Source organism: Marmota monax, unplaced genomic scaffold (genome assembly GCF_021218885.2).
Source record: "Marmota monax isolate L192 unplaced genomic scaffold, Marmota_monax_Labrador192_F-V1.1 WCK01_AAM20220418_F8-fsc01208, whole genome shotgun sequence".
NCBI lineage: Eukaryota > Metazoa > Chordata > Mammalia > Rodentia > Sciuridae > Marmota > Marmota monax.
In genome coordinates, this window is record NW_026692978.1 from 60,017 (window position 1) to 86,557 (window position 26,541).

A 26,541-nucleotide genomic window follows, 5' to 3' on the forward strand; every position below is an offset into this window, starting at 1 on the left:
GGACAGGTTCCATGCTAAGTAGTGAACACAATAACCTAGAGAAAGCCATTATTTCCACATAACCTGTGGGAAACTGAAGATTGGAGAAGTAAAATAACTTACCCAAGGTCATAGTCAGGAAATAGTAGACCTGGGGCTCAAACCCAATAAAACAATCCCAGAATCCATACTTTGTTACCTTCCTGTTTTATCGAGTTTCGCTCCCTCTGAAAGACAGAGCTGCCCTTCTCTATTCTTTGCAATTTATCATTCAGAGGGCTCATCCTGGTTGGGAATGGACTGGATTCCCAGGGCTCTCCTCCCCAATAACTTCTTCATCCAGATCCCTGGCGTCTATAGTGTTCATGGGACTGGAACTTATGTTGGGCCACACAATGCTCACAAGCAAGTAGTCCCTGATGCTGAGATTTACTCTCTGAGGGCTCATCCCCACCATCCACTGTGACCAGAGAGACCAAGAATAAAAACTGAAAGGAGAATCCTGAGGTCCTGAGGACACTTATGGCTTCTAGCCTTGGCCACAAAACCCACTGATGACCACAAGGAGAAGGTCCAGACATACATGGAGACCCTTTCTGGGCAACAGCTATTATATCCCCAGGTCATAGTATTGGGGATTGAGGAGGGTCGAGGAGCCAGAGAGACACATGAATTAGTCTGGAGGCAGCTCTGAAGAAAACTATGAAGCAGGGAGTTTGCTTTGGTGTTTTTTTTTTTTTAAAGGACATGATAAGTAGGACCAGGTAAGCCAAAAGGCTATGAGGCTTAAATCATTCTTCATTCCTGCAGTGACTTCTCATTAAGAGGAGAATCTTGAAAATGAAAAAATTTCCAGTTCCCAAAGGGATGGCGCTAGTGGTGAATTTATAGGCAAGACAAGTTGTTCCTCTGCTCCTTTAGGTCAAAACCCCAGCAGGGACTCTACTAAAAGACCAAGCTCTATAATAGAGTAAAAAGGCCACCCTCTGCCCCTCAACGTTTCTCACAATGAACCCAAAGGAAGGAAAAGCACAGCGCTTACCAGCCCTCACCCCAGCTCAGTTCTTCATCTCCACTCTCAGGAATCAGCTTCCGATCCTGCAAACCACTCTCTACTACCTTCCATTGAAAAGTTAAGCAGCATTGCCTGGAAGAGTCAATGCCTGACGCCAGGCCCAAGCATCATCATCGAGGTCATTAACTTGGAGCTCAGAGAAGCTGGCAGAAAAGTCATGGAGCATTGGGCTCAAAGATGGAACTAGATTTGACACTGGCCGGAGGGCAGCCCTGAGGCCCAAAATGAAGAGGGGGGCCTTTCCTGCCCACCCCAATGTCCCATCTCACTAAATTGGGGCTGCACTTGGGCAGTATGCTTCTTCACATACCCAGGAAGAAAGCATTAAACCTTTGAATGGGTTGTTTGATGGTGTGCTTGGGGGCCTGAGGCACTTCCCTCAATGGTACCCGACCTGGAGACTCCTTTGGTGATGGTGGTGATGGTGGACTTGCCTTCTCTCTCTGGAACATCAGGTCCTCACAGAAAGGGCTTGAGTCCATTTCAAAAAGGGACACTAAAGGGTCTAGGGGAGGAGGAGACTTAGGCTCAAAATCAGGTGTTGTCGGCCGGCTTTGGGGTATTTCAACTTCAGGATTCAGTAAGGCCCACCATGAGGAGTCAGGCCCATACCTAGGTAAGGACCGAGGGGGTAAGGGCCGAGGGGTCAGTTCCACTTCTGCATGGATGGAGGGCTTTCGGGAGGGTTCTGGATACCTGAGTGCAGGTCCTGGGGACATGTAGATAGTTTCTGGGGGCCTTTGCATTTGCTGCTTATGGACGGGCTCTGGAGTGACAAAGACGAGAGATTTGTGGGGGCCCTCAGACCCTGCTCGAGATGTCACACGCTGAGTTGACTGTCTTTGTGGAGAGATGGTGGCCTTGCGGCTGACCTCACGGCCAACCTCGCTGTCTCGGATTGGGGACCCCATGTTGGACTCCACCTCTGATGACATTATGACCTTTGGAGAATGCTTGGTCTCGGTGTAGGCAGGATGCTTGTAGAGAGTCTCAGGAGCTGAATGTGCTGCTCGGTGTCCACCATCTAAATCTTTAAGGACAGAGAGTTTGAGGGATGATGCCATTTTCATATTCCTTTGAAAGGCCTTGGGTTCTGAACGAGTTGAGCTGTGATGATCCACTTCTGGCTCTGGGCTAGCGAGCCTTCTATGGACTGTCCGATGGTCTACCACACGGCTGTGGCCATGCTCTGGGCTAGAGGGACGCTTTGGAGGTCTGACCTCACCAACACTAAAAATCTTTCGAGTGGTCTCTGTTTGTATTGCCTCATCCTTTGGATAGGCTGAAATCCTACGAGGAACTCTGACCCCTTGAGGATTCTGGACCTTGGAAGGTGGGTCTTCTTGCAAGTTATGTAATTGCAAGCTATCCTTCTGGTCCATAAAACTTAAGCGACGGGTGGACTTGGCATCGCGGGGTGAGATACGATGGCCAACTTCACGCCCTGGCTTGCTTTCACCACTTCTTCGCATTGCTTCCTCTCTGACTGGACTAAGGTGCCGATGTACACTTGTAGAATGGGAAGCCGGTGTCTGAACTTGCTGGTTCTTTCGATGAGGAGAGTGATGGCGGTGTGCCTCTGTTCTTATTCGGGTCTCAGTTCCCCGATGGAATTGTGCTGTAGAGTGGACATGCCCTGAATGTGGGGACACAAATCGAGAGTAGTCTGATGCTGAATGGGGAGTAGTGGGAAGTGCAGCTTCTAATTTTTGCTGGGGAGAAGGATTCAAAGAGACAGCAGCACTTCGGTGGCTTGAGGAAAGAAGGTACCCATGTCCCCGATGAGGGGTGGAAGTAGTAACCTCAGCCCCTTTATGTGCTGAAACTGCTACCTTGGACCCAGTTTTATTTGTCTTGACCACCTGAAAGACTGTGCCCTTCTGGGTAGATGCCATATTTTATCGCTGGCTTGTCTTCAGGATCCTAATGAAGCCTGAATATTTACCCTCATTTTTAAAAAGCTGCTGTTCTTGGACTCCCACAAAAGTGGCTGTTGTTCTGTGTGTCTCAAATAGTCCCCTTAGCTACCTTTCTGTCTGATGATGTCATAAAGGAAGAAGCTTCCTATTAAACATCCTGTTGTACATAATTCTTTAGAGAAACCCAAACAGTACCTGAAAGAAAACTGAATTTATCTTTGCACTTGACAGTACCAAACCTTTGGCCAGGTTCTTAAAAAAATCTGGATTTCTTTGTATATAGAGAAGGTTTCCTTACTCTCTCTAGGTTCCAAGAATTTTCAGAACTCATCCAGAGAAATCAGCCTGAAGAGTTATGAAACCAAGGCTACTCAAATCAATCATGCTGGGTTAGTCCCAGATTTAATAAGGTATGTTGTATTGTACAAAGTTGCCCAATTTTATTTGAAACCACACTGTATGTTAAAGTCAAAATGTAGACCTCCAAGTCACATGTGGCAGCACATGCCTGTAATCCAGTGACCCGGGAGGCTGAGATGAGGATCACAAGATCAGCCTATGCAACTTAGTGAGACCCTTGTCTCAAAATTTAAAAATGACAAGGGCTGGGAATTTAGCTCAGTGGTATAGTATTCCTGGGTTTGATCCCCAGTATATCTCCCCCCAATACACACACAAAGATAAAGCTCCAGCAATTTCCAGGTTTCACGGGTGTTTCAGTTGACTCTGGGTTAAAAATCTAGGTTACTCAAGTCTCATATTATTGGTCCTTAGTAGAAGGGATCTGGATTTAGTATCAGTTTCAATTATAAATGACTAATACCTTGGACAAGTTACCTGACTTACCTGAGTCTTAGTTTCTTCATCTGGAAACCACTTCCTGGTATGTGGGTGACACACAATAAACGTTTGGGTCCTTTCTCATGATGCTCTCCTGTCAGCAATCCAATCAGCTGGACTTTGGTTCCTCTTGATTAGAACAGTGACTTTCCAATGTGGAGGACTATTCTGGATAAAAGTCTGTTGTCTTTCTCTCCCTTTTATAGGTCCCTTACCTGTCTTTTGGACATAGACCCTATCATATCCAACATTTCTGTTATTTACTCCAAAGGGTTATCAAGGTAATTAGTGGTCCGCCTCATTTTCTGTGCTCTATAATGACCATTCTCTTCTGTTAAACATTTTTCTTCTAATGAGTTATAAAATTGTTCATTACTAATTATGACATTGATTTTAGTTTTAAGAATTCTAAACCTTTTTTTCTCCCCTAAATTCAAAGTTTTTTGTAGAAGGAATTGCAAAAAAATGAAATCACCCAAAGAACCACTTTACTATTTTTTTTTTTTTTTGTACCTGGGATTAAACCCAGGTGTGCTTAACCACTGAGCAACATCCCCAGCCCTTTTAATATTTTATTTGAAGACAGGCTCTTGCTAAGTTGCTTAGGCTGGCTTTGAATTTGTGATCCTCCTGCCTCAACCTCCCGAGCTGGTGGGATTACAGGTATGTGCCACTGTGCCCAGCCCACTTTACTATCTTTTTTATATTTTTTAGATGTTGATGGACCTTTATTTTGTTAATTTATTTATATGTGGTACTGAGAATTGAACCCAGTGCCTCACACATGCTAGGCAAGTGCATTACCACTTAGCTATAACCCCAGCCCCAGTTTACTATTTTAATAAGCATCTTTCCATATATCTTTCTATACACTTCCATATGTAGATATTTATTTATAAATTTATAGGGCCCTATTATGCCTACTAGCATAGTACTAGTAGCATTATTCCATAAAGTTGTTGATAAATTCATTCTATTATTTTTTAAATATTTTTTTTAGTTGTAGTTGGACACAATACCCTTATTTTATTTACTTATTTTTATGTAGTGCTGAGGATTGAACCCAGGGCCTCGTGCATGCTAGGCAAGTGCTCTACCACTGAGCTACAACTTCAGCCCCTCTATTATTTTTTTAAACCAACCTTTTATTGCTGGGCATTTGGCTTGTTTCCAGTTTTTCAAAATTATAAACAACACTGAAATAAACATCCTTTTATGTAATTATATCTTTTTCTCCTTAGGACAATAGTTCTTTATCCTAGAGCGAGATGTGGTGGCACATGCCTGTAATCCCAATGGCTCAGGAGGCTGAGGATCTTGAGTTCAGAGCTAGCCTCAGTAATTTATCAAGGCCCTAAGCAACTCAGTGAGACCCTGTCTCTAAATAAAATAAAAAATAACTGGGGATGTGGCTCAGTAGTTAAGTCCCCCTGAGTTTAATCTCTGGTTCCAAAAATCTTTATCCTGGCCTCTCCTGAAGAGTTTTTTGTATACCTTTTTTTTAGTTGAGTGGACCTTTATTTATTTATTTATTTATTTTTATATGGTTCTGAGAATTAAACCCAGTGTCTCACACATACAAGGCAAGTACTCTACCACTGAGCAATAACCTCAGTCCTCCTGAAGAGCTTTTAAAGGCCCCTTTTTGAGCTGGGGATATGGCTCAAGCGGTAGCGCGCTCGCCTGGCGTGCGTGCGGCCCAGGTTGGATCCTCAGCACCACATACAAAGATGTTGTGTCCGCCGAAAACTAAACAATAAATATTAAAATTCCCTCTCTCTTTCTCTTTAACAAAAAAATAAATAAAGGCCCCTTTTCTACCTCTACTGAAATAAATCAGATGGTGGTAAGCCTGAGCATCAATATTTGTTAAAAATGCCTTAGATGATTCTATGTACAATTATGGTTAAAGACCATTGTTTTAAGATAAAGACCTCTGAATTCTATTCAAGTGGTGCATGAACCAGCAGCCCAAGTGCCACCTGGGAGAGTGATAGACAAGCAAAAGCTTGGACATCACCTCAGACCTCAATTCCAGAATATACATTTATTTATTTATTTACTTACTTACTTAATTTATGCCAATGATAGAAACCATGGCACTATAGCTCACTATATACTGAGCTACATTCTCAGCCCTTTTCATTTTTTTGAGACAGGGTCTTGCTTAGGTTGCCCAGGCTTAAAACTCATTGAACCCCATCCCTATCTCTTCATCTATTCTGTGGTTTTAACCTATTTATTGTCTTCACAGAATGAGTTCAAACCTGCGATCCTCCTGCCTGAGCCTCCTGAGTGGCTAGAATTACAGACATGCAACAAAATCCATATTTTAACAAGATTTCCAGGTGATTCATCTGTAAGATAAAATTTGTGAAGTGCTGGTCTAAATGGTATTTCTGGATCAAAAAACATTTACATTTAAAATACACTCAAAAATCTCTCTGTAGATAAGTGGCACCAATTCATATCCCCAACACAGATGCTTGATTCCCCCCTCTCCCACCAAACTTAGATCTTACCGATATTTTTCCTCTTTAGTTATCTTATTTTAATTTACATTTTTGATTATCAGTGAAACTAGACATCTTTTAACATGCTAACTGGTTACTTGTTATGCTTCTTTTTAAAAAAATATTTTTATTAGTTGTTGATGGCCACCATTTTACTTGTTTATTTATAATGCAGTGCTGAGATTCTAACCCAGTGCCTCACACATGCTAGGAAAGTGCTCTACCACTGAGCCACAACCCCATGCCCTTTGTTATGCTTCTTTTCTGAATTGCTCTTTGCATGTTTTTCCATTAAGGTGTTTGTCTTTTTCTTAGAAGTTATTAGATCTCTTTGGATATTAGGAATATAAACCTTTTAGTCATACAATATATTGCAACTCTATCATTTGTTGACTTTATCCTCATTCAGCCATTATTTTATATTTTTAATTAATTAATTAATTTTGTAGTTGTAGATGGACAGAATGCCTTATTTTGTTATTTTTATGTGGTGCTGAGGATCGAACCCAGTGCCTCACACATGCTAGGCAAGTTCTCTGCCACTGAGCTACAGCCCCAGCCCTTACATTTTTAAAAAATCTATTTTTTAGTTGTAGGTGGACATAAAACCTTTAGTTTTTTTTAGTTGTCAATGGACTTTATTTATTTATATGTGGTGCTGAGACTTGAACCCAGTGCCTCACACATACTAGGCAAGTGCTCCACCACTGAGCCACAACCCCAGCCCCCAATACCTTTATTTTTATGTGGTGCTGAGGATTGAACCCAGTGCCTCGCGCTCACTAGGTGAGCACTCTACCACTAAGCCCACCACCCCAGCCCAAAATTTTACATTTTTATATAGTAAAATTTAAAAATCTCTTCACTTTGAACCCACTCTAAGATTAATAAAATTGTCACATATTTCTTAATGTTTATGTATTTATTTTTAATTAAAAATTTTTATTAATCAGACATATTTTTTTGGTACAAGGACTCAGCTTTTATGTTTTTCCAGATGTTTGGTCAGATATCCCATTATCATTTGTTAAATTATTATCTAACTTGATACACATTATTTAATATTCTAAATTCCCAAAACTTTATACTTTAGTTCTTTCTTTGGACTCTTTTTATATTATATAAATATTCATTTCTATGTTGATGCCATACTGTTAATTATTGAACTTTACACTATTCCTAAGTATGTAATAGTATAAATCCCTACTCTTGCTTTTCAGTATTGCTTCCATCAAACATTTATAAAGTCCTTTTCATTTATAAACTCCTACTCCACTATTGCCCTACTTTATTTAATATTTAATGTGGCTATAACAAAGTATCTAAGTCTTGGTACTGTATGAAGATAACAGATTTATTTAGTTTTCAGTTCTGTTAATCCAAGAGGATGGTGCTGGCATCAGCTTCTGGTGAGAGCAGATAGTGTCATGTAGTGGGAGCACATGTGAGGGGGATCAGTGTCAGATGACAAGAGAGAAAGCAAGAAGGCTAGCCAAGAAAGCTAAATTCACTTTATATATCAAAACCTACTCCAGCAGTAACCAATCTAGACTCACAACAACTATCCCACTTCAGGACACAAGTTGGTGCCCTTAAGGGCCTACTTTACTAGGTCCCACCACTTCCCTAGGTTCCACCACCTCTCAATACCATTACATTAAGGAACAAGCCTCCAGCACATGAAATTTTGGGGAACAAATCATATCCAAGAATAGCAACTATACAATTAACAGTCTTAATTTAGAGAGTGGGGTTTGCTTACTTAACTTCCACAGGACCATCTTATTTCTAAGCTCTTTCTTGGGGATACCTCACTATAACCCACTTTTAACACCAACATGTATGAGTAAAAAACAAATCTGAAATGTCCTAATAATCCTAGTTTTCCAAGGGTGCTTTAGAGATTTAATTCAGTCGTTAGCCAATGTTTATTTTTTCTTTGCTTAAGCAAGGTTGCTTATTATTTTTCTAGTAAGCCAATCTTTATCTACTGTGTGTCTGGAACTTGTTACATGTCTGCTTTCCCATCTTGAGGAAAAGTGAAGGACTCAGTATGTTACAAAAAACTCAGCATCAAACCCACAGAATAGATGAGGAGATAGGAATGGGGCTTAAAGAGTTTTAGTCTGAATTTAGCTCTGATTTAACTTTCATAATCATACTTTGAACTCCAATCATGGAAGACTACGGTTTAAGAATACAAAATTTGTTTGCTCCAGTATGATCCTGGGTAGGTCATGGGAACTTAAGAAGCCTCCCCTAGAATAATAACTTTTAGTGGTGTTGTGAAGATTAAAAATAATTGTCCAGTTAACAAATATTTGCTGAGCACCTAATATATGTAAGTGGCAATAACTCAGTGAACAACTTAGACATAATTCCTGGCCTTATGGAATATGGTCTATGTGTGGGTTGGGAAAAGGCAGGCAGGCTACTAAGGAAGAATTTCAGAGGTCCCTAATCTAGACTAAGCTTCAGGGACTTCAGAAAATCTCTTTAAAAAAGTAAAGTGAAAGCTAAAACCAAACAATGAAGTAGTTAGTTGAGGAGAGGCATATTCTAGTCAAGAATAACATGTGCCATACATTTGAAGAATTGAGATAAGTTTCATATTTCTAGAAGCAATGGGCAAAATTCTGGACAAGGAAATGAAACGATTATCTTTGTACATAAAAATATCATTTTACAAATAAAAATAAATGAAAAGATTGTTTTGGAGAAAAAAATTAGAGTACGAAAGAAAGTTTTAAAAATGCTTTTACCCTACTTCCTGTCCCCTGGCTTTGAACCTTCCACTGGATTCCCATGTTTGGCCATAGTTTTATAATCCCCTTGCTCAGTTTCCATCCTCACTTCCTTCCAGTCAACTCCCTTGTTGGGAACAACTTACCTTCAGAGTTGTAAGACTGGCTCTTTCTCATGATTCCAACCAAAGTCCAAATATCCCTTCTTTAGAATAGTTTCACCTGAACACCTGACCTGATGTTAAGTTGCCTCCCCTACAGCATTTACTATTACTTTTAACCTATTTATTGTCTTTATAGCATTAGTTCAATATTGGGTATATCAGTAAGATACCTGAAATATAAGAGATAAGATAGCTTGTAATAGAGGTCTGGTCGTACACTTAAAATACAAATCTGAAATTGTTAGTCCATAGGTGCTAACTGAAATCATGGGAATAAACCATGTTGCTTAGGAGGAAAACTTGCAGTGAAAAAAGACAAAGGCAGAGCCTGTAAAGGAGGGTGAGGTGAAGTAACGAGAGAGAGAGAGAGAGAGAGAGAGACAGAGAGAGAGAGAGAGAGAGAGAGAGAAGAAATAACAGTGTGCAACATCAAGGAAGCTAAGAGGACAGACTGAAAGAGAAACTGACAATGCGGTCAAAGTGACTGAGGAATTTAGGAATATGGAAGTCACCAGTGACCTTAGTGACTGCTAGAGAATGGAAGGAGTAGAATTTGAGTGGGTTGAGAAGAGTGGGAGGTGAGGTACTAAAGATAGCAGATGAAGACAAGAATGTTTCAAGAATTGCTGTGGGAGGAGAAGGATGGTATAGTAGGTAGAAGGAAAGGTGGGATCCAGGGAATACTCTTTTAAAGACAGGAAAATCTAAGTGTGTTAATGCTTATGAAAAGAAGCTAATAAAGAAGAAAGGTTGAAGCTACTAAAAAGAGAAATGCTAACCTCAGAAGGAAAACCCTGAGTGGACAGAAGATGAGATTGACCTAAGGACAGGAAGAGGGATACCGCCTTTATTAAAACAGGGAGGAGAGTGGAAAGAATATGTACAGTCCAGTATTGACTGCTTTACCTACAACAACTTCTGTTAATTATGTTTGGAGTTTTGGTGGCAGGAAGCTGAGTTAACTCCCACCTGAGGGCTTATATTTTCTCTGAAGTCATCTGTTGAGTATTGATAGGAAGTAAGAGAGGACAGTTTGAAATAGCTGATGAGTGAAAGAAGCAGCATACTAAAGAAACAGTGGGACTCCCATGTGCAGGAAAATTGATTAATATAAATAAAGCAACTGGTATATAATAATTGCTCTATAACCAATAAATAATATCTACCAACATTATGATTACTAATACTGACCACTATTTTTTACAGTCACGGGCCAAATAAAAGAATTTCTGTGTGGGTAGATTACAACCCTTATTACAGGGAGTTGGTATGGGACCTATATCCTTGATGCATACTAACAGATAATAACATAAGTCACCATTTATCATTGTATATCTGCTATTAGACCTTATATTTTTACTTATGTTGGTTCTGAAAGACTATGTATTATAAATATCTGTATTTCTCAAAGTATTATTTATAAATGAATTTGTTTTCTGGTGGTTTTCTGCTGGATACAATGGCAAGCAACTGTTTTCTTGCTATAAAATAGCCAAACAGACTTGTACCTTCCCATTTTATCTGTACAAGGCAAAATTTCTGGGCACTATTCACAATAGGAACTATTCAGTTTTCACAAACAACAGGCCTGCTACTTACTCACCAAGGCAGAACAAAATGCTAGCTGGTAAGTGCTGCAGTGTAGCACATAGTTTCCAAGAGAGGGTATATTCATATATGAAGATTCCAAATGGGAGGTAATGAAAGATATAAACCCTCTAAAAATCAGGCTAGCTACACATAGGCCAGGAATCAAAAAGAGGCTAAGCTAAACAAAACATTGTGATTAGTATTACCACAATTTCATTCTTGTAGTACACTAATGATGTGAGATTCACAATCAAAAACACATGGAGAAGATGTTGTTTACCTTGAACAGTTCAAAAAATCTTAGCATTTTATTGTTATCTCTTACTAAGTTACTTCTAGCTGGAATGGGAATAGGGCAATCCCAGCCAAAAGGTTGGGCAGTATTTCTGTGATAAAACAGGGGCAACTGGTACCAGCATATATGAAGGTAGCTGCCCAAGTGCCAAACCCTGTAACAGAAATATATAGCTGGAACCTAAATGGTATTGAAAATAAACATTTTATTATATAACAGGAGTTAAAATATTCAAAAAAATTAACACCAACAAAACCAAAAACCATTCTGAGCACAATTTTAAAATTGCAACTACCTTACACTTTTCAGAAATTTGATTGAAAAACAAATGGTTACATATGCTGCCCACAGATGGGGCCAAACCATTATGTCTACTGTAGTAGCTGAACAAATTGTGAGTTAGGGAACTGGAACCACTGCCCCAATGGCAACTGCAGCAGAAGAAAGAAGAGCTCACAACCAAGATGCTCAAACTTGGGTCAGAATCCATCTGTGATCCATTTCCAGTCAATCTGACAAGTCACTCTGATCCAGCACAATTATCCTGTATTTACATGTTTTAAAAGACAAAAAGAAAAAAAAGTTTCCAGTTGATATATATGCTTTTTATTATTATTGTTTTTGTTTTTATTTTTTGTGTGGTGCTGGGAATTGAACTCGGATCCTGATACATCCCCAAGCATCTCAAATGCTTTATTTGAGACAGGCTAGCTTTGAGCTTGTGACCCTCCTGCTTCAGCCTCCTAAATCACTGGGACTACAGATGTGCACCACTGTGCCCTTCCCAATACATACTTTTTTATGGACACAATATATTTTTATGTGGTGCTAAGGATCAAACCCAGTGTGCAAGGCAGGCCCTCTAACACTGAACTACAGCCCCAACCCTACATACATTTTTTCAAAAGATACAAACAACATCCTCTTTCTGTTCTACAGAATTTAAGGAAAAGGGATTTTGATATTTCTTTTTTGTAATATTTATTTTTCAGTTTTTGGTGGATACAGCATCTTTATTTTATTTTTATGTGGTGCTGAGGATCGAAACCAGCGCCCTGCGCATGCCAGGTCAGCGTGTTACCGCTTGAGCCACATCCCCAGCCCAGGGATTTTGATATTTGTAATCAAGGGAGATTATGATCAGCAACTTATAATGGAAATGCAAAAATGATGCAAAGCAATTGACAGCAGCAACTTATGTATACCTTCTGTATGAAAAGTATTCTCAGGCTGCGTCTACTACTAATTTAAATAAAGTTAGAATTAATTTCACCTTTTTTAATAAACAGAAACATGTATCTATAAACTGAGCAACTTCATCTTTTTTATTTTATTTTTTTGTGGTTGTAAATGAACAGAATGCCTTTATTTTTATGTGGTGCTGAGGATCGAACCCAGTGCCTCACACATGCTAGGCAAACATTCTGCCACTGATCTACAGCCCCAACCCCGTGCAACTTGGTCTCATTAATATTTATTTAGAAACCAGTGAATATTTCAGTTTGCTTATGTAAATGGTAAACTTTAACCTATAAACACAGGATATCTCATTACCTGGATGGTTCAGACCAACCCAGTCGCTTCCAAAAACACGGTTTTAGTTCATCTTGGTGAAATATAAGAGGAAGGAAAAAACAACCTGATTACTTTCTAGGTCAAAGAGTGTCAGAATTCAGAATTCACACTAGTGTTCTCTCTAGTTTAGTGTAAACTGTTTTACCTATAATAGTTGTTCTATAGAGGCAGAATGGTTAATGGCTTTCCCTCCTAATATTCTGAAGCTCTTTGCCACAGCAATGGACACCAATGACACTAATTCGCAAATACTAACTAAAAGCCCATACACTCTAGTCAAGGTTCTGGAGGAAACAAAATGTACCCATGGCAAATACAGATAAAGATTACTTAATGAAGTAACTACATACAAAGGTTCAGGGAACAAAAAAAGGAATGGCAAGGCATTCGGTGACTAGCAGCAATGGGAAACCTAGGTCTGAAGGGACTGAGGAATGGGGATGAGAGGACAGCTGGAACTGGGAAAGACTGGCTGCCTCATAGAAGCTGTGCTTGTGAAGGAACACCACTTCTATCAGATGCAAGGTGTTGAAACAGGCAGGGAGGGAAAGTAAACCCTTAACATCTCTTCTGCCCTCTGCTCTTTTGCCTGGGGCCTCCCTCTGACCAACAGGAAGCCAGGGAGAGGCAGTCCACTAGAGTCAGCATCCCAGGACACAAAGCAAAGTAGAAAAATTAAATGAGGAAAGGATGAAAGGGATACCATATATGACCTGAAAGAGTTAATGTTTTTTTTTTTAATATTTATTTTTTTAGGTGTAGATGGACACAACACAATGCCTTTATCTTTATGTGGTGCTGAGGATCGAACCTGGGTCCCGCCCATGCTAGGGGAGCTCTCTACTGCTGAGCCACAATCCCAACCCAGAGTTAATGTCTCTTAAACAGGAGATTGTTGTTTGTAAATAGCCTAAAGCTCTATTAAAACAGTTTTGAAATTAAGGTTAATTTATGACTTTTTCATTACTTGTAAACCTCATTTAAATTCCATAATATATGACTTCTTACTGGAGTCTGAAGCATCCATGTAAGCTAAATTTAAAATTCTTTTGAAGATGTTGGACAACTAGAAGCAAAACATCTCTCCAGACAATAAGATTAGCCAATGGTTTTTTTTAAGAAATATAACTTGTTGTTACTGTTTTTGTGATGAAGCTATGATCAGCAATTAACAGAAAACCTACACTGAACTGCAAGGGGAAAGAAATTATCAAAGGAAGGAAGATTGTGTATAACATTTGGGAAACATTATATAATAACTTTGATGCTCATCAAAGCCTAAGGACTGCAGACTGCATTATAAACAATCATTAATTCATACCTTCTTCTGAAGCCCCTAAAAAGCTGTCTGATTTCCTTCTCTCTGGCTTGATGCTTTTTTCCCTTTTTCTATGCTTTTCACCAACTTCTTGATCATTGGTTGCTTTCTCCCTTTAAGAACAATGATTTGGGGCATTAAACCACATACATAACAGCCAGGGGCAGGACTGTACTCTGAAGGAAACATAGCAATTAGGAGTATCACAGTGTTCCCTTTGGGCCAGGTGTTGGTTTAAGAGCTCTAATGTACCGTTAACTTGCTTAATTCTCTTAACAACTATATGAAGTAGTTACCTTCAATGCCCCCATTGTGATAAGGAAACTGAGGCACAAAGGTATTACATACACCTACTAAGTCCTAGAGCTGGTATCTGACCTACACAGCCAACCTAATCAGACTCTGTTTTTAACCACTAGACAATATAGCTGGCCTCAAAGGGGGAAAAAAAAAAAACACCCTCATTTTATGTCGTAATTGGTGGTTTTGAAGAAGACCACCATTTGATCACCTTTCTCTGATATGAAATGTCTAAATAATTTGACTATCTTACAGTTTAAGAACAAATTTGTTAAACTTTTAAGCAGAAACCCCCATTCAACAATAAGCTCCTTAAAGGCAGAGTCATTGATCCCCCTGTGCACCTCCTGCCTTAGCACAGTGTTCAGCTCATTGTCAATGCTCAAGAGATGCTGGCTGAACCTAACACTATTTAGGGATTCTTTTTCTGCTTTCATTTCATGGACAGTAGAAACAAAATATGTAAAATGAGAAGGGCTGGGGATATAACTCAGTGCTTGCCCAACATGAGTAAGGCCCTAGGTTCAATCCCCAGCACTGCAAAAAGAGAGAGAGAGAGAGAGAGAATGAGAATTAAACAGAAAGGGTGAAAAGAGACTTTTTTCCTCTCTTAACTTCCACTAACAGAATCACAGGGTCAGAGGTGAGGAGGGGCTGGGGCTGTAGCTTAGTGGTAGAGCACTTGCCTAGCACATGTGAGGCACTGAGTCCGATTCTCAGTGCCACATAAAAATAAATAAATAGGGCTGGGGCTGTAGCTCGGGGGTAGAGCACTTGCTTAGAATGCATGAGGTGCTGGGTTTGATCCTCAGCACCAGATAAAAATAAAACAACAACAAAAAAAGGCATTCTGCCCATCTATAATTAAAAAAAAAAGAAAAATAAATAAAATAAAGGTATTGTGTCCATCTACAACTAAAAAATATTTAAAAAGAGTGGGAGGAGGTGTTTGAGTTATCTTCTGCCTGTGTCCAAATGCCCCAGATCAGAGTCTCATCCAGTCTCTTCTGAGCAGCAGTAGCCATTGTTGAAGTAACTGGAAAGCCAACTGCTCTCCCTATCCAGTGGCTGTGACCACTAGAAAGTCAGTGCTTTACTGAATACAAATCAGTTACTCTGTAATTTCTAGTCACTATTTCTGTCCTTTGGGGCAGAAGAGAGTAAGCTGACTCTCTTCACTTTACAGTATTTCAGGCATTTGAGGGAAGATATCAAATTCTCCACTCCATCTGCTCTTCTCAGGCTAAGCCTCCCCAGCTCCTTCAGCTGTTCTCATATGACCTGGTTTGCAGACCTGTGACTGTTCTGTGGTTACCCTATTCTGTTTATTAATATCTCATTAAATGTGGCACTAAAAAGTAGTCCCACATTGCACCCTAGGAGTGCTCTAAACAGCACATTACCGGTCTCAAACATCACCTTGATCTAATCAATACATTTCTGTCTATACAGCACTAATGTTGCATTGACCTTTTCAACAACTGCATCAACCAGAGCTTCAGAGAGTCATGTCGATGCCTTCAAGAATTTATTGAATTGTTACTATGTCTCAAGCTGCATGCTAAATGCTTGGTATACAAAACTAAGAATTCCTGCCATTGATGTAACTATAGTGAGTAAGAATTTCCAATTAAATTTTTTTTTTCAGGCCAAGTGTCCTAGGAGTACTCTGTTTTTGAATCTTTTACCTTCATCTTTTTTTTTTTTAAAAAGATGCCCAGACTGGCCTTGAACTCCTGGGCTCAAGAGATCCTCCCTACTCAGCCTCCTGAGTAGCTGTGATTATAGACATGCACCATTGTGTCTAGCTTTATCTTTTTTTTTTTTTTTTTTTTTTTGTACCAGGGATTGAACTAGGGGTACTCAACCACAGAGCCACATCCCCAGGCTTATTTTATGTTTTATGTAGAGGCAGAGTCTCACTGAGTTGTTTAGCACCTTGCTGTTGCTGAGGCTGGCTTTGAACTTGAGATTCTCCTGTCCCAACCTCAAGAGCTGCTGGGATTACCCTGTTATCTTTATCTGTCAATACCATTTTGAATCCCCAGTCTATCATCCATCACATTAGCACTCATTCCTAGATTTGTTATCTAAAAATTTGATAAATATGCCTTTCCTGATATAATTCAAATGACTGATGAAAAGGTTGAAATAAGTAGGGACAAAATACAGTAATCTTAGAGGCCTCTCCTATACAGATATCAATTTGCTAATCAATATCTTGAGCACTGTGGGTGACTGGAGGGAGAGAGACAAGTGTGAGAATGCAGACACTTGGAGTCAGGGCTGGCTTATCTATAGCAGTTTAATGCCATTACCAGACATTCATTCTCCAAGAAGTCTAAAACCTAGCCCCATTTCCTCAAAAAGAAGAAAATAGGAGTCTAATACCTCTATGCCTTAGGAAGTATATAAATTTTAAAGAAGAACCCCCAATGGGGAATACTAACCTTGTAGAGCCTTTGCGGGGGTCCTGCTGCTCCATGCTCTCCTCAGATGGCTGAAACCATCTTTCCAGATCTTCATCAAGAGTAGAATGAGCTCTATCCAAGGGAAAGTGAAGAGAATGGTGACAATAGTCTTTCTCCCTCTCCCTTGACAAGGAAACATAACACTCTATAGAGTGGCAAGAAACTTTAAAAACCTGTGCTTTCTCTATACAGTTGAGGAAATGTAAGTTTGGTCAGACTGTATGTAGACTCACAGAGGTCACATAGATCTAATTTAAATATATACAAAATAGTCCCATAGTCCCTTGACAAAAAGCCATGGCATCCATGATATCACTGCTTCCCAATGTCAAATGCTGACTCTTGTCTCAATCTAGGTCATTAAGTCAGTTTCTACCTTAAGTCAAGATTGCATATGCTTTCTACTTATTCTTCTAAGAACTACCTCTGAGGCTAGAAGATGAAAGTAGGATGTTTTAAGAAAGCCTGAAAAATATCCCCCATCAAAAAAATATCTTCCACTCTAGCTTGGTCCCTAGAACGGACAAACCATTCATAGCACTGAAATGTCTGAGCATCTGTGGAGCATGTCTGTGGTAAGTACTGCCACCAGTTCTTTTGGAAAAGGATGAGACAATAACATTAGCTAACTTTTGACCATGTACAAAGAATTTTATGTTTGAATAACCAAACCTAACTTGGTCTTCTTAAGCAATTATTCTTTTACCTTAAATTATGGCACAGATTTTTAATGACAGCATTTGGGGGAGATAGAAGGAACAGTTATATCACAGATCAAAATTTTCTAAAACATCCCTTGAAAAAAAATTTTTCCCCTTCTTGCCTCTTTCTTTTCTCTGTCTCTAACCCTCTCTCTATTTTCTTCTTAGATCCCAGGGCTCCAGTCTCCTCCTCTACTTCCCAGACTTTTCCTCTTCCAGGTCTCTCCTTTTTCCTTCTTATAAAGAATACCATATCCCTTGAAGAATATGACAGACACTAGATTCATTAACCAAAAGTTATTCAAAACACTCTTATTTGCTGCTGCCTTTTATAGCAGTTGGGATGTTAATTCAATTTCTGGTCTCCCTTGTACCCAATAGGGGTCATGTGTCAGTTTGATCTATTAGATAAAGTGGATGTGGGCTGGGAAGAGTTTCTTGGGAAATTTTGCTTTCCAGATAAAATGGGGCAGAATCAACTAATATATTCCTTTGTCTCACCCGCCTATATCTGCCTGGTGTGCGGATAGCTGCCATCTTGCAAATGGGAGTTGACAAGCCAGAAAGAGTTTCAGTTTTGTAAAATGATAAATGTGTGGAGAATTGTTGCATAACAATTTGAGTACAGATGCCCTTGATTTATATTGTAAATACTGTTAAGTTGTAAATACATTTCTTATTTAATACACCTAACCAACCAAACAGCAAGCTGAGCAAGACAGTACACTGTAGAGTGTTGAGAGCCACAGCCGAAGGGGCCCCAGCAAACTTCCAGCTGCCAGCAAACTTCCAGCTGCTGGCTGATGATTGGCTCACAGCAGCCCCAGCAACATCTAGCTGATTGGCTCCTCTGCGGTGATGCTCATTGGGCTGTTTCCCTGCCCTTTCAGACCACGGAGCTGCTCACTGGGGGACTTTTTTTGGCTCCGCCCACGTGACCCAGCCAATCCGCCTCAAGAGCAGGAGGATTGTGGGAGGTGGAGAGAGAGGCTTGGGTTGGAGAGAGAGGCTTGTGGAAAGCCGGTGGTGGCAGTTGGGGCTCTGAGGGTTTTTCCTGAGAGGCTGTTCTGTTTGGCGTGTGTGGTTCTAAAAATAAAGTTAGTTTCTTTTGACAAGTGGCTCCTGATTGTGCCCAGCCAGACTGTGGCAGTAGAGTATTAGTCATTTACCCTCATGATTGTGAGGATGACTGTGAACTATGGCTTGTTGCTACTGTCTGGAATTCAGAATATCATACCATATATTGCTATCCCAGGAAAAGATCATAAAGTCCTAAAAACATAGGTTGAACCATCATAAGTTGGGACCATATACATGCTTTTTAAAAAAATATATCTTTAGTTGTATATGGACATAATATCTTTATTTTATTTATTTTTTTATATGGAATTGAGAATTGAACCCAGTGCCTCACAGGTGCTAGGCAAGTGCTTTACCACTGAGCCACAACCCCAGTTCCAATCTGTATACTTAATATTACTGAACTATACACATAAAAATTATTAAGATGATAAATATTTTTAAAAATATTTTTAGTTGTAGTTGGACACAATACCTTTATTTATTTATTCTTATATGGTGCTGAGGATCGAGCCCAAGACCTCGCACGTGTTAGGCGAGCACTCTACTGCTTAGCCACAACCCCAGCCCAATACCTTTATTTTTATTTGGTATTGAAGATCTAACCCTACACCTCACACATGCTAGGCAAGTGCTCTACCACTGAGTCACAACCAAGATGGTAAATTTACCCCAAGATGGCAAATTTTATGTTATATTTATTTTACATATAATGTGTATGTATGTTGCATGTAAGTTTTATTAATGTATTTTACATGTAACATATATTATTTGTATTTTATCACAGTTAAATTTTTTAAAAAGCAGAAGACCTTTTAGGAATGGGAGTTATTAGGATAATATGGGGAAAGATTGTTTTCCTCCTATTTGTCAATATTGTGGAAAACACTTAATATAAACAATGCAATTTTTAAAACCCTTTCAAAAGTCTAGCTTTTTCTATTACCTCTCTGTGTCCTCTTCTAGATCCTCAGTTTCTCTTGTCCAAAGCAAAATGTTATCATTTTTATTATGGGCAGTTTCTTGTTCTTCTAAATGCTTTTGATCTAAAAACAATTAAAAGAATTAGCTTTATTAGAATGAAAACATTAAGAAAGCCTGCCTTAAAACGGAGTATAGAAATTAAGGCCTATCAGTGTGGTTCCTTAAGTACGCAATGGACCAGCTCCTCTCTTCCCATTAGAGCAGGAGGACAGGTGGCAGTCTATAGGACACCTGTATTCACAACAGCTGCATCTGGGAGCTCTTTGGTGCCAGGTGAAGCTTTAGGAAATCTAGCCTGTGCCAAGGTTCAGAGATGGATAGAACAAGCAGAGGAAAGAAAGGTCACACAAAAGATAAGGCAAGCAGCCCTGAGAACAAACTGAATAAATTTACTTCTTAGAAATGTTTCTAGGTTGGAGCCCCAGGGAAGGAATGTGGGTGGGGAAGAAACCCTCTAATGTATGATAAGGATTTTACATATGCTATCTCATTTCATTTGGCCACCAGTCCCATAAAGGGAAGAGGACTAACATTTGCTAAATATTTTATGGATGTACCATGCACTGTTTGTGGAGCTATTATGTACATCATAATATAGGAATTATTATCCCCATTTTACAGATAAAGACAACTGAGACTCGGATATTAAACAGTTGGTCATATAACTGACTTAGGACAGTAGCACATATTCATAATTCCAACTACTCAGGAGGCAGAGGAAGGAAGAGCACAAGTTGGAGACCAGCTTCAGCAAATTAGCAAGGCCCTAATTTAGCAAGAAACTGTCTTAAAAGATAAAACTAAATAAATAAATAGGGGCATGTGGCTCAGAAGTCGAGAACCTTTAGGTTCAGTCCCTAACACTGCAAAAGCAAAAACCAGTAGAGTCAGAATTGAGGTGGAGTTGTGACTGACCTCAGGGTCACACTTCCCCGTATGTACTACTCTGTTTCCAAGGACAACATTACACCTAGAACCTGATGAAAAAATCTGAGAGTATATGCTCACCATTTGCAGTGATGCCCAGATCATGTACTGTGTTCTCATGCAACACTGTGGATGAATTCTGCTGCTGCTTCAGGTGCTCTGTCACAGTACAAAAGCAAAAGACAACTTATTCCTCCTTTGAATGACTCTAGGGCAGTGGTTCTCAAAGGGTGGTCCTCAGACCAGCAGCTCTGACTTAACCCAGGAACTTGATAGAAATGCAGATTCTTGGGCCTTATCCTAGACCTACTGAATCTAAAACTCTGGCAGTATGGTCCAGCAATCTGTGTATTATCAAGACCTTCAAGATGCCTGATAAAGTTGGAGGACTACTACTTTAGGACATTCCAAATTTGAAGGAAATTTTTCAAGTAAGACAAAAAAAGATGATTATGGTGATGCAGAGGATAGGTAATACTTTGCCGTACCCTATGTACTCAGGATTAATGTTCACACAGTCTTTTTTGTGTGTATGTATGGTGCTGGGGATTGAAGCCAGGGCCTTGTGCATGTGAGGCTAATGTTCACAATCTTTACAACAACCCTATGCAACTGACTGCATTATTGTTAATTGTGTTTAGTGAATGAGGAAATTAGGGTTAAGAAACTTGCCTAAAACCTAAGAAAGGTTAAAGAACTTGCCTAAAATCACACAGATAATCAGTGGGAGGATTGAGATTTGAATCCAGGCAGTTCTAACTCTAAGGTTTATGCTCCTAATCTCTATGTTATACTCTGTAAAAGAAATTTTGTTACAACATCAGAATAATTCAAATGTTTCCTCATCGCTATTGGCCTATGGAAAGACAAGAGGCAGAGAATATCCATTATTTCCATTTCCTAAAGAAATACTTACTAAAGACAAGCATCTGCTAAAATCAGTGGCTGCTCTGCATTTATTAAGTGCTCAGTCTCCTCAAAGTACTCTCCAGTGCAGAGCAAAAAGTCAGTTGCAGGGAGCACAGGCAGACCACCCTGAGCTTGCTGGTCTTGTTCTGGGAAGGTACAAGTTGGCTCCCTTCCTGCTGAGTAGGAAAGAGGTCCTACCTCACAGAGCTTGGCATCAAAGGGCCCTATAAGATCATTTTATATAGTTTGAAATTAAAAATCCATTTTAATCCTGATTAGTCCCTTGTTGATCTTAAATGATTATCTATATCTTAGGGTTCTAAAATTTCCCGTGTAGGTTCTTGTCAGGAATCTATAGAGATTTGAATGTGGGTCCTCCAAAAGAGTAACAGCAGGTCATTCCCCAGAAATCTCTTTAGGGGAAACAATACATATACAATAGCCAGGTGAGTAAACCCATTATCAGGACAAACTACTCAAAAGCCCTCTACTTGATTATTTGCATAAGGCAGCCAGGACCTCCTAGAGGGAGAAGGCAGTGAACTTTTCCCCCTTGATTTATCATTAGGGAGTTCTTCAGTTGAGTAGGTACCTCCCATTTCTTCAAGGCCTAATGGGTCTAGTGTGGGGGAGGGGGAGTGCACAAACCCAAAATCTAATTTCCTTGAGGAAGAATGAGTGTGGATTGGTGACTCAGGCTCTGATAAAAGTTCCAAGGGTTTTTCTAAAACTGTAATGCTTTAGACAGAAGCATTAGAATCACGTAGTAAGGCTGAGAAGAGTCACTTCTTCATATGGATATCTTTACGCAGTCCTGTAAGCGATGAACACAGGGCCAGTACAAAGAGGTCTGGCCTCCTTCAGACAAGTAATTTTGGGTATTGGGGAAGGACTAAGAGAGAAAAAGGACAGGGATTTCATGTGTGGGTGATCTTAAAAGACTGCTTGCAGTCTGAGTTTATGGAAGGCTTCTTACTACTTGCATAGAAAACTCAATTCTTTTATTTTATAAACATTTATTGAGTTCTTTTTATATACCAGGCTCTGTTCTAGACTCTGGGGAATCAAACAACTAACAAAAGAGACAATTCCTTGAGGGGGAGAGAGACAAAATTAAAAAAGGATCCTCTGCTTTTTGTATTTCTGGAAAATTACTGACCCATTCAAAGTGACATCACCTAGAAATCTGCCCCAGATAATTGCCATAAGTGAAATGACTGTGCTGGGGTATGTACCATGAGACCAGAACCCAGGAGGAAACCTGGGAACACAGCTGCTACACTGGAGAAAGTGAGAGAGGGTTCACATGTGGTAACTACAGTAGAAGGACAGCAGGATCCACGGGCAAGTATTGATTACAGTCAAACTTGCAAGTACCTATTTAAGCCTACTTTGTATTTCTGGAAAATTACGCCATTGCTAAGGAACAAATGATACTAAAAATCTACTTAAGCAGTACACATGTGGGATAACCTCCAATCTCAACAGTTCTGTTATTTTAAGAAGAGCAACTACAGAGGAAGAATTTGCCGAGATTAACTAGAGAGTCTCAGAGGTAGAAAGTAGAGAGGTAGGGGTATGGGCCTAAGAGCCTGACCCATAAAAGCCTGTGACCTATATGACCCTGTGGCACTGAAGGCAAGGTTAAGTGAGGCAACAAAAGGCTATAGGGTTGGGGGTGTGCTCAGTGGTGCAGCACTTGCCCAGCATGTGCAAGGCCCTGGGTTTAATCCCCAGTACTGCAAAAATAAAATAAAAAAGGAAAGGGCCTGTAACTACGGGAAAAGAAACCAAGCAAGGAAGGTTTTAGAAGCTGACTGGATCCACTTAAACATGTCAAAGAACAGGGTCTGAGGGTTATAAGGAGACTAGAAGGCAGCTGGTCCTAGAGTCAGACCAATAAGCTCTCACTTCTTATGAGACTCAAAACCTCAGAGACTCTGAAAACCAACTAGTGTCCAGGAAGTTCTCTACAAGCTCCATAGCAAGAATAGGACCATCAAAAAAACAATTAAACTCTCACAAATCTGATGAGAGGCATCCCCTAAGGGCAAGGGGATGGTCCATCAAGCTGCTGGGGAAGCAGACTACCTGCCTGCAAATTTTTCGATAACCTTGCATCATTTCTTCACACCAACCCAAATGTAAATAAAATTGAGTTGGTACTACTCAGTCTCTGCCTGAAATGGAAAATTCTAGTCTCATTAAATTTTATGACACTGACTCTTAGGAAAGGGATTTACCCACAATTTCAATACTTTGAATGCCTCCACTCAGGCCTCCAAGGAATGGCTGGTTTGGTTTAAAAAGGAGATAAGAGTTTCTTTAATAAAAGAAGTTTATCATCATAAATCATTTTAATATTTTTATTTCCCCTCACAATCATCACCATTGCCTTTAAGAAACAAAATATAACAGATTCAGGCCAATATCCCAGCTAAGTTGTTGTGGTCCCTTTTATTGGAAAGCTGTCCCTTTCTGATTTTATCATTCAACCAGAACTTTGTAGGCCCTTTCTATTAGTGCCCACATCTGAGATAAGGAAACCATGCTGTGGTCAGTGACAATAGCTGACAAGACCAAGTGTATTTTGTATTAAATGTTCCTGTTATGGTTTAGGTCTGGAATGTCCCCCACAATCTTCTGTGTTAAAGGTTTCATTCCCAGTGCAGCACTGTTTAGGGAGAGGTTTGGGAAAATGATTGGATCATGAGGGTTCTGACTTATTATTAGTAGGTCACTGGGGGCATGTCCTTGGGGACTTTATCTTGTCTCTAGTCCCTTCTTCTGTCTTTCTCTCTGCTTCCCGGTTGCCACAAGCTGAGCAGCTTTCCCCTACCACACCTTTTCACCATGATATTCTGTCTCACCTCAGGCCCAGAGTAATGTAATTGGTCAATCATGAAATGAAACCATGAGCCAAAATAAACCTTTCCTCTTCCGAGTTGTTTGTGTCATATACTTTAGTCACAGTGATGAAAAGCTGGCTAACAGTCTCTTACCAATTTCGTCAAGTAGCTCCTGAGATGGTGGTGGTAGCTCATCAATGTGATGCTGTGAAATGGCTTCCATTAGTTCTTTAAAAAGATAAAGGGAGAAATGACTTAACACCTTCCTGAATCTGAAGTGGACTTTTCTAAGCCCCCTCATGAATTTGACTGAGGATTTCCAATGATGAAATAAATAAAGGGTGAAAGAAAGTCTTTTATATAACAGTCCTAATAGATACCTCCTTCTCTTAAATAATTTTCTTAGTAGAGACCTCTCTTATTCTATCCCACTTACCTCAGTATGGGTTGGCCTGTGCCCCTTCCTTTGCTAAGGATATTTGAAGTAGGTTCTTACTAAGAGGCTGGGAGGTCCAATCTGGATCAGAATTGCTTAAGGAATATAGAGGTTATAGACCAGCCAAAATGGACAAAACACAAAGTAGAAGGCCTTTGTCTATAAATTTTCAGGCCAGGGGATATAAAAGCAACTGTACTTCAGGTCTTGCCCCAAGAGCTCAATTATAATAACAACCCCTCAATATAAGACAAAATCCATTCCCGGAGGGAAAATTTCAAGAGTTGTTCCAAAGACTTAAGATATTAAAATTAATGTAATGAAAGCAAGAGTTGTAAAAACATCAGATCCTTTGGGCTGCGGATGTAACTCAGTTGTAGAGCACTTGTCTAGCATATGTGAGGCATGGGTTCAACTTCCAATACCCCACCACCCACCAAAAAAAAAATCCTTAACAGTATCAGACGCTTTTGATTAAAAAACTGTTTTCTAAGAATCTGTCCTGAGAAAAGGATCAGAAGTATAGTTAAAGATTTATGTATACAGAGCAAAAAGTTGGAAAGCAACATAAATCTTTGACATTAGGAAAGAGTTAAATAACACTGACTATTAAATAGAATGGACTTTAAATAGAATGGATTATTATGTAGTTATTTTATATATATATATATATATATATATATATAAAATATATATAAAAATAAATAGTTTTTAATGACAAGGGAAAATACTCAAAATGCAGTTATTCCTCAGTATCTATAAGGGACTGATTCTAGGATCTCTTCTACCTGTGGGTATCAAAATTCATGGACACTTAAGTCTCTTACATAAAATGGTACAGTATTTGCATATAATCTTTGTATATCCTCCCATATACTTTAAATCATCTCTAGATTACTTACAATAATAATACATTATAAATGCTATGTAAATAGTCATTTTACTGTATTGTTAAGGGAATAAGAACAGAAAAAGAGCATATACATGTTCAGAACAATTTTCTTCAAATATTTTTGACTTGCTGTTGGTTAAATTTGTGGATGTGGTACTCACAGAGAAGGAGGTTAAGTACATATCATCAAGGAAAAAAAGCAGTCTAGAACTGATATGCAACTATGCTATTTTTTAATATATTTCTAAATCTGTGAGAAAGATATATACTAAAATTATACATGAAATTTAAAAATTACAGTTATATAATTATTTTATTTTTTAAGCTTTGCTTTATTCTCCAAGTTTTCTATAACAAATCTGTTTCACAATCGGAGGAAATAGCATTTTTGTTTGAACCAAATATAGCTTCGACTTAAGTCTCCTTAAATTGGCTAACTATTATGAACTTCTACTTTGATATGACACACAGGTACCTTTAGGCAGGCTCCTTCTCTGGGTGGCTTGGGTTGATGTGTCAGATGTGGTAGCCATATTAGAGGAACCAACTACAGCACATGCAGACAATCTTTTCTACAAGTGAGATGTAAAAATAGCAACTGACACATGTGTTGAGTAAAAAAGTACATGCAGTTCAATCATTTCCACTTTTTAAAGAAATATTTTTTAGTTGTTGATCAACCTTTATTTTATTTATTTATTTTTATGTGGTGCTGGGGATCAAACCCAGTGCCTCACACATGCTAGGCAAGTGCTCTACCACTAAGCTACAACCCCAACCCTTATTTCCACTTTTTTTTAAAAATTGATTTTATTTTTTATATACATGACAACAGAATGCATTGCAATTCTTATTACACATATAGAGCATAATTTTTCATATCTCTGTTTGTATAATAAAGTATGTTCCCACCAATTCATGTCTTCATACATGTACTTTGGATAATGATATCCATCACATTCCACCATCATTGCTAACCC

General features: G+C 39.2%; 2 protein-coding genes and 1 long non-coding RNA gene across 3 annotated transcripts; 1 reads left to right on the forward strand and 2 right to left on the reverse strand.

Annotated features, from left to right (window-relative positions):
- Positions 1 to 1,070: 1,070 nt before the first annotated feature.
- Positions 1,071 to 3,206, reverse strand: LOC124097795 (uncharacterized). The gene has a single exon (XM_058581979.1). The coding sequence runs from the start codon at positions 2,947 to 2,949 to the stop codon at positions 1,357 to 1,359; it is 1,593 nt and encodes a 530-aa protein (XP_058437962.1). The 5' UTR covers positions 2,950 to 3,206; the 3' UTR covers positions 1,071 to 1,356.
- A 189-nt stretch (positions 3,207 to 3,395) lies between these two features.
- LOC124097798 (uncharacterized) lies at positions 3,396 to 7,237 on the forward strand. Its single transcript, XR_006853370.2, has 2 exons — positions 3,396 to 4,094; positions 6,068 to 7,237. It is a non-coding gene; the product is annotated as an uncharacterized LOC124097798 (long non-coding RNA).
- A 4,067-nt stretch (positions 7,238 to 11,304) lies between these two features.
- On the reverse strand, positions 11,305 to 26,318 carry LOC124097797 (inactive serine/threonine-protein kinase TEX14-like). Its single transcript, XM_046452356.2, has 8 exons — positions 26,037 to 26,318; positions 24,387 to 24,461; positions 20,557 to 20,634; positions 19,511 to 19,610; positions 16,763 to 16,855; positions 14,016 to 14,125; positions 12,674 to 12,725; positions 11,305 to 11,663 (listed from the first exon to the last, which is right to left on the reverse strand). Exons 1-8 carry the CDS (start codon positions 26,092 to 26,094, stop codon positions 11,627 to 11,629), a joined length of 603 nt encoding a protein of 200 aa, XP_046308312.1. The 5' UTR covers positions 26,095 to 26,318; the 3' UTR covers positions 11,305 to 11,626.
- Between the last annotated feature and the right edge of the window lie 223 nt (positions 26,319 to 26,541).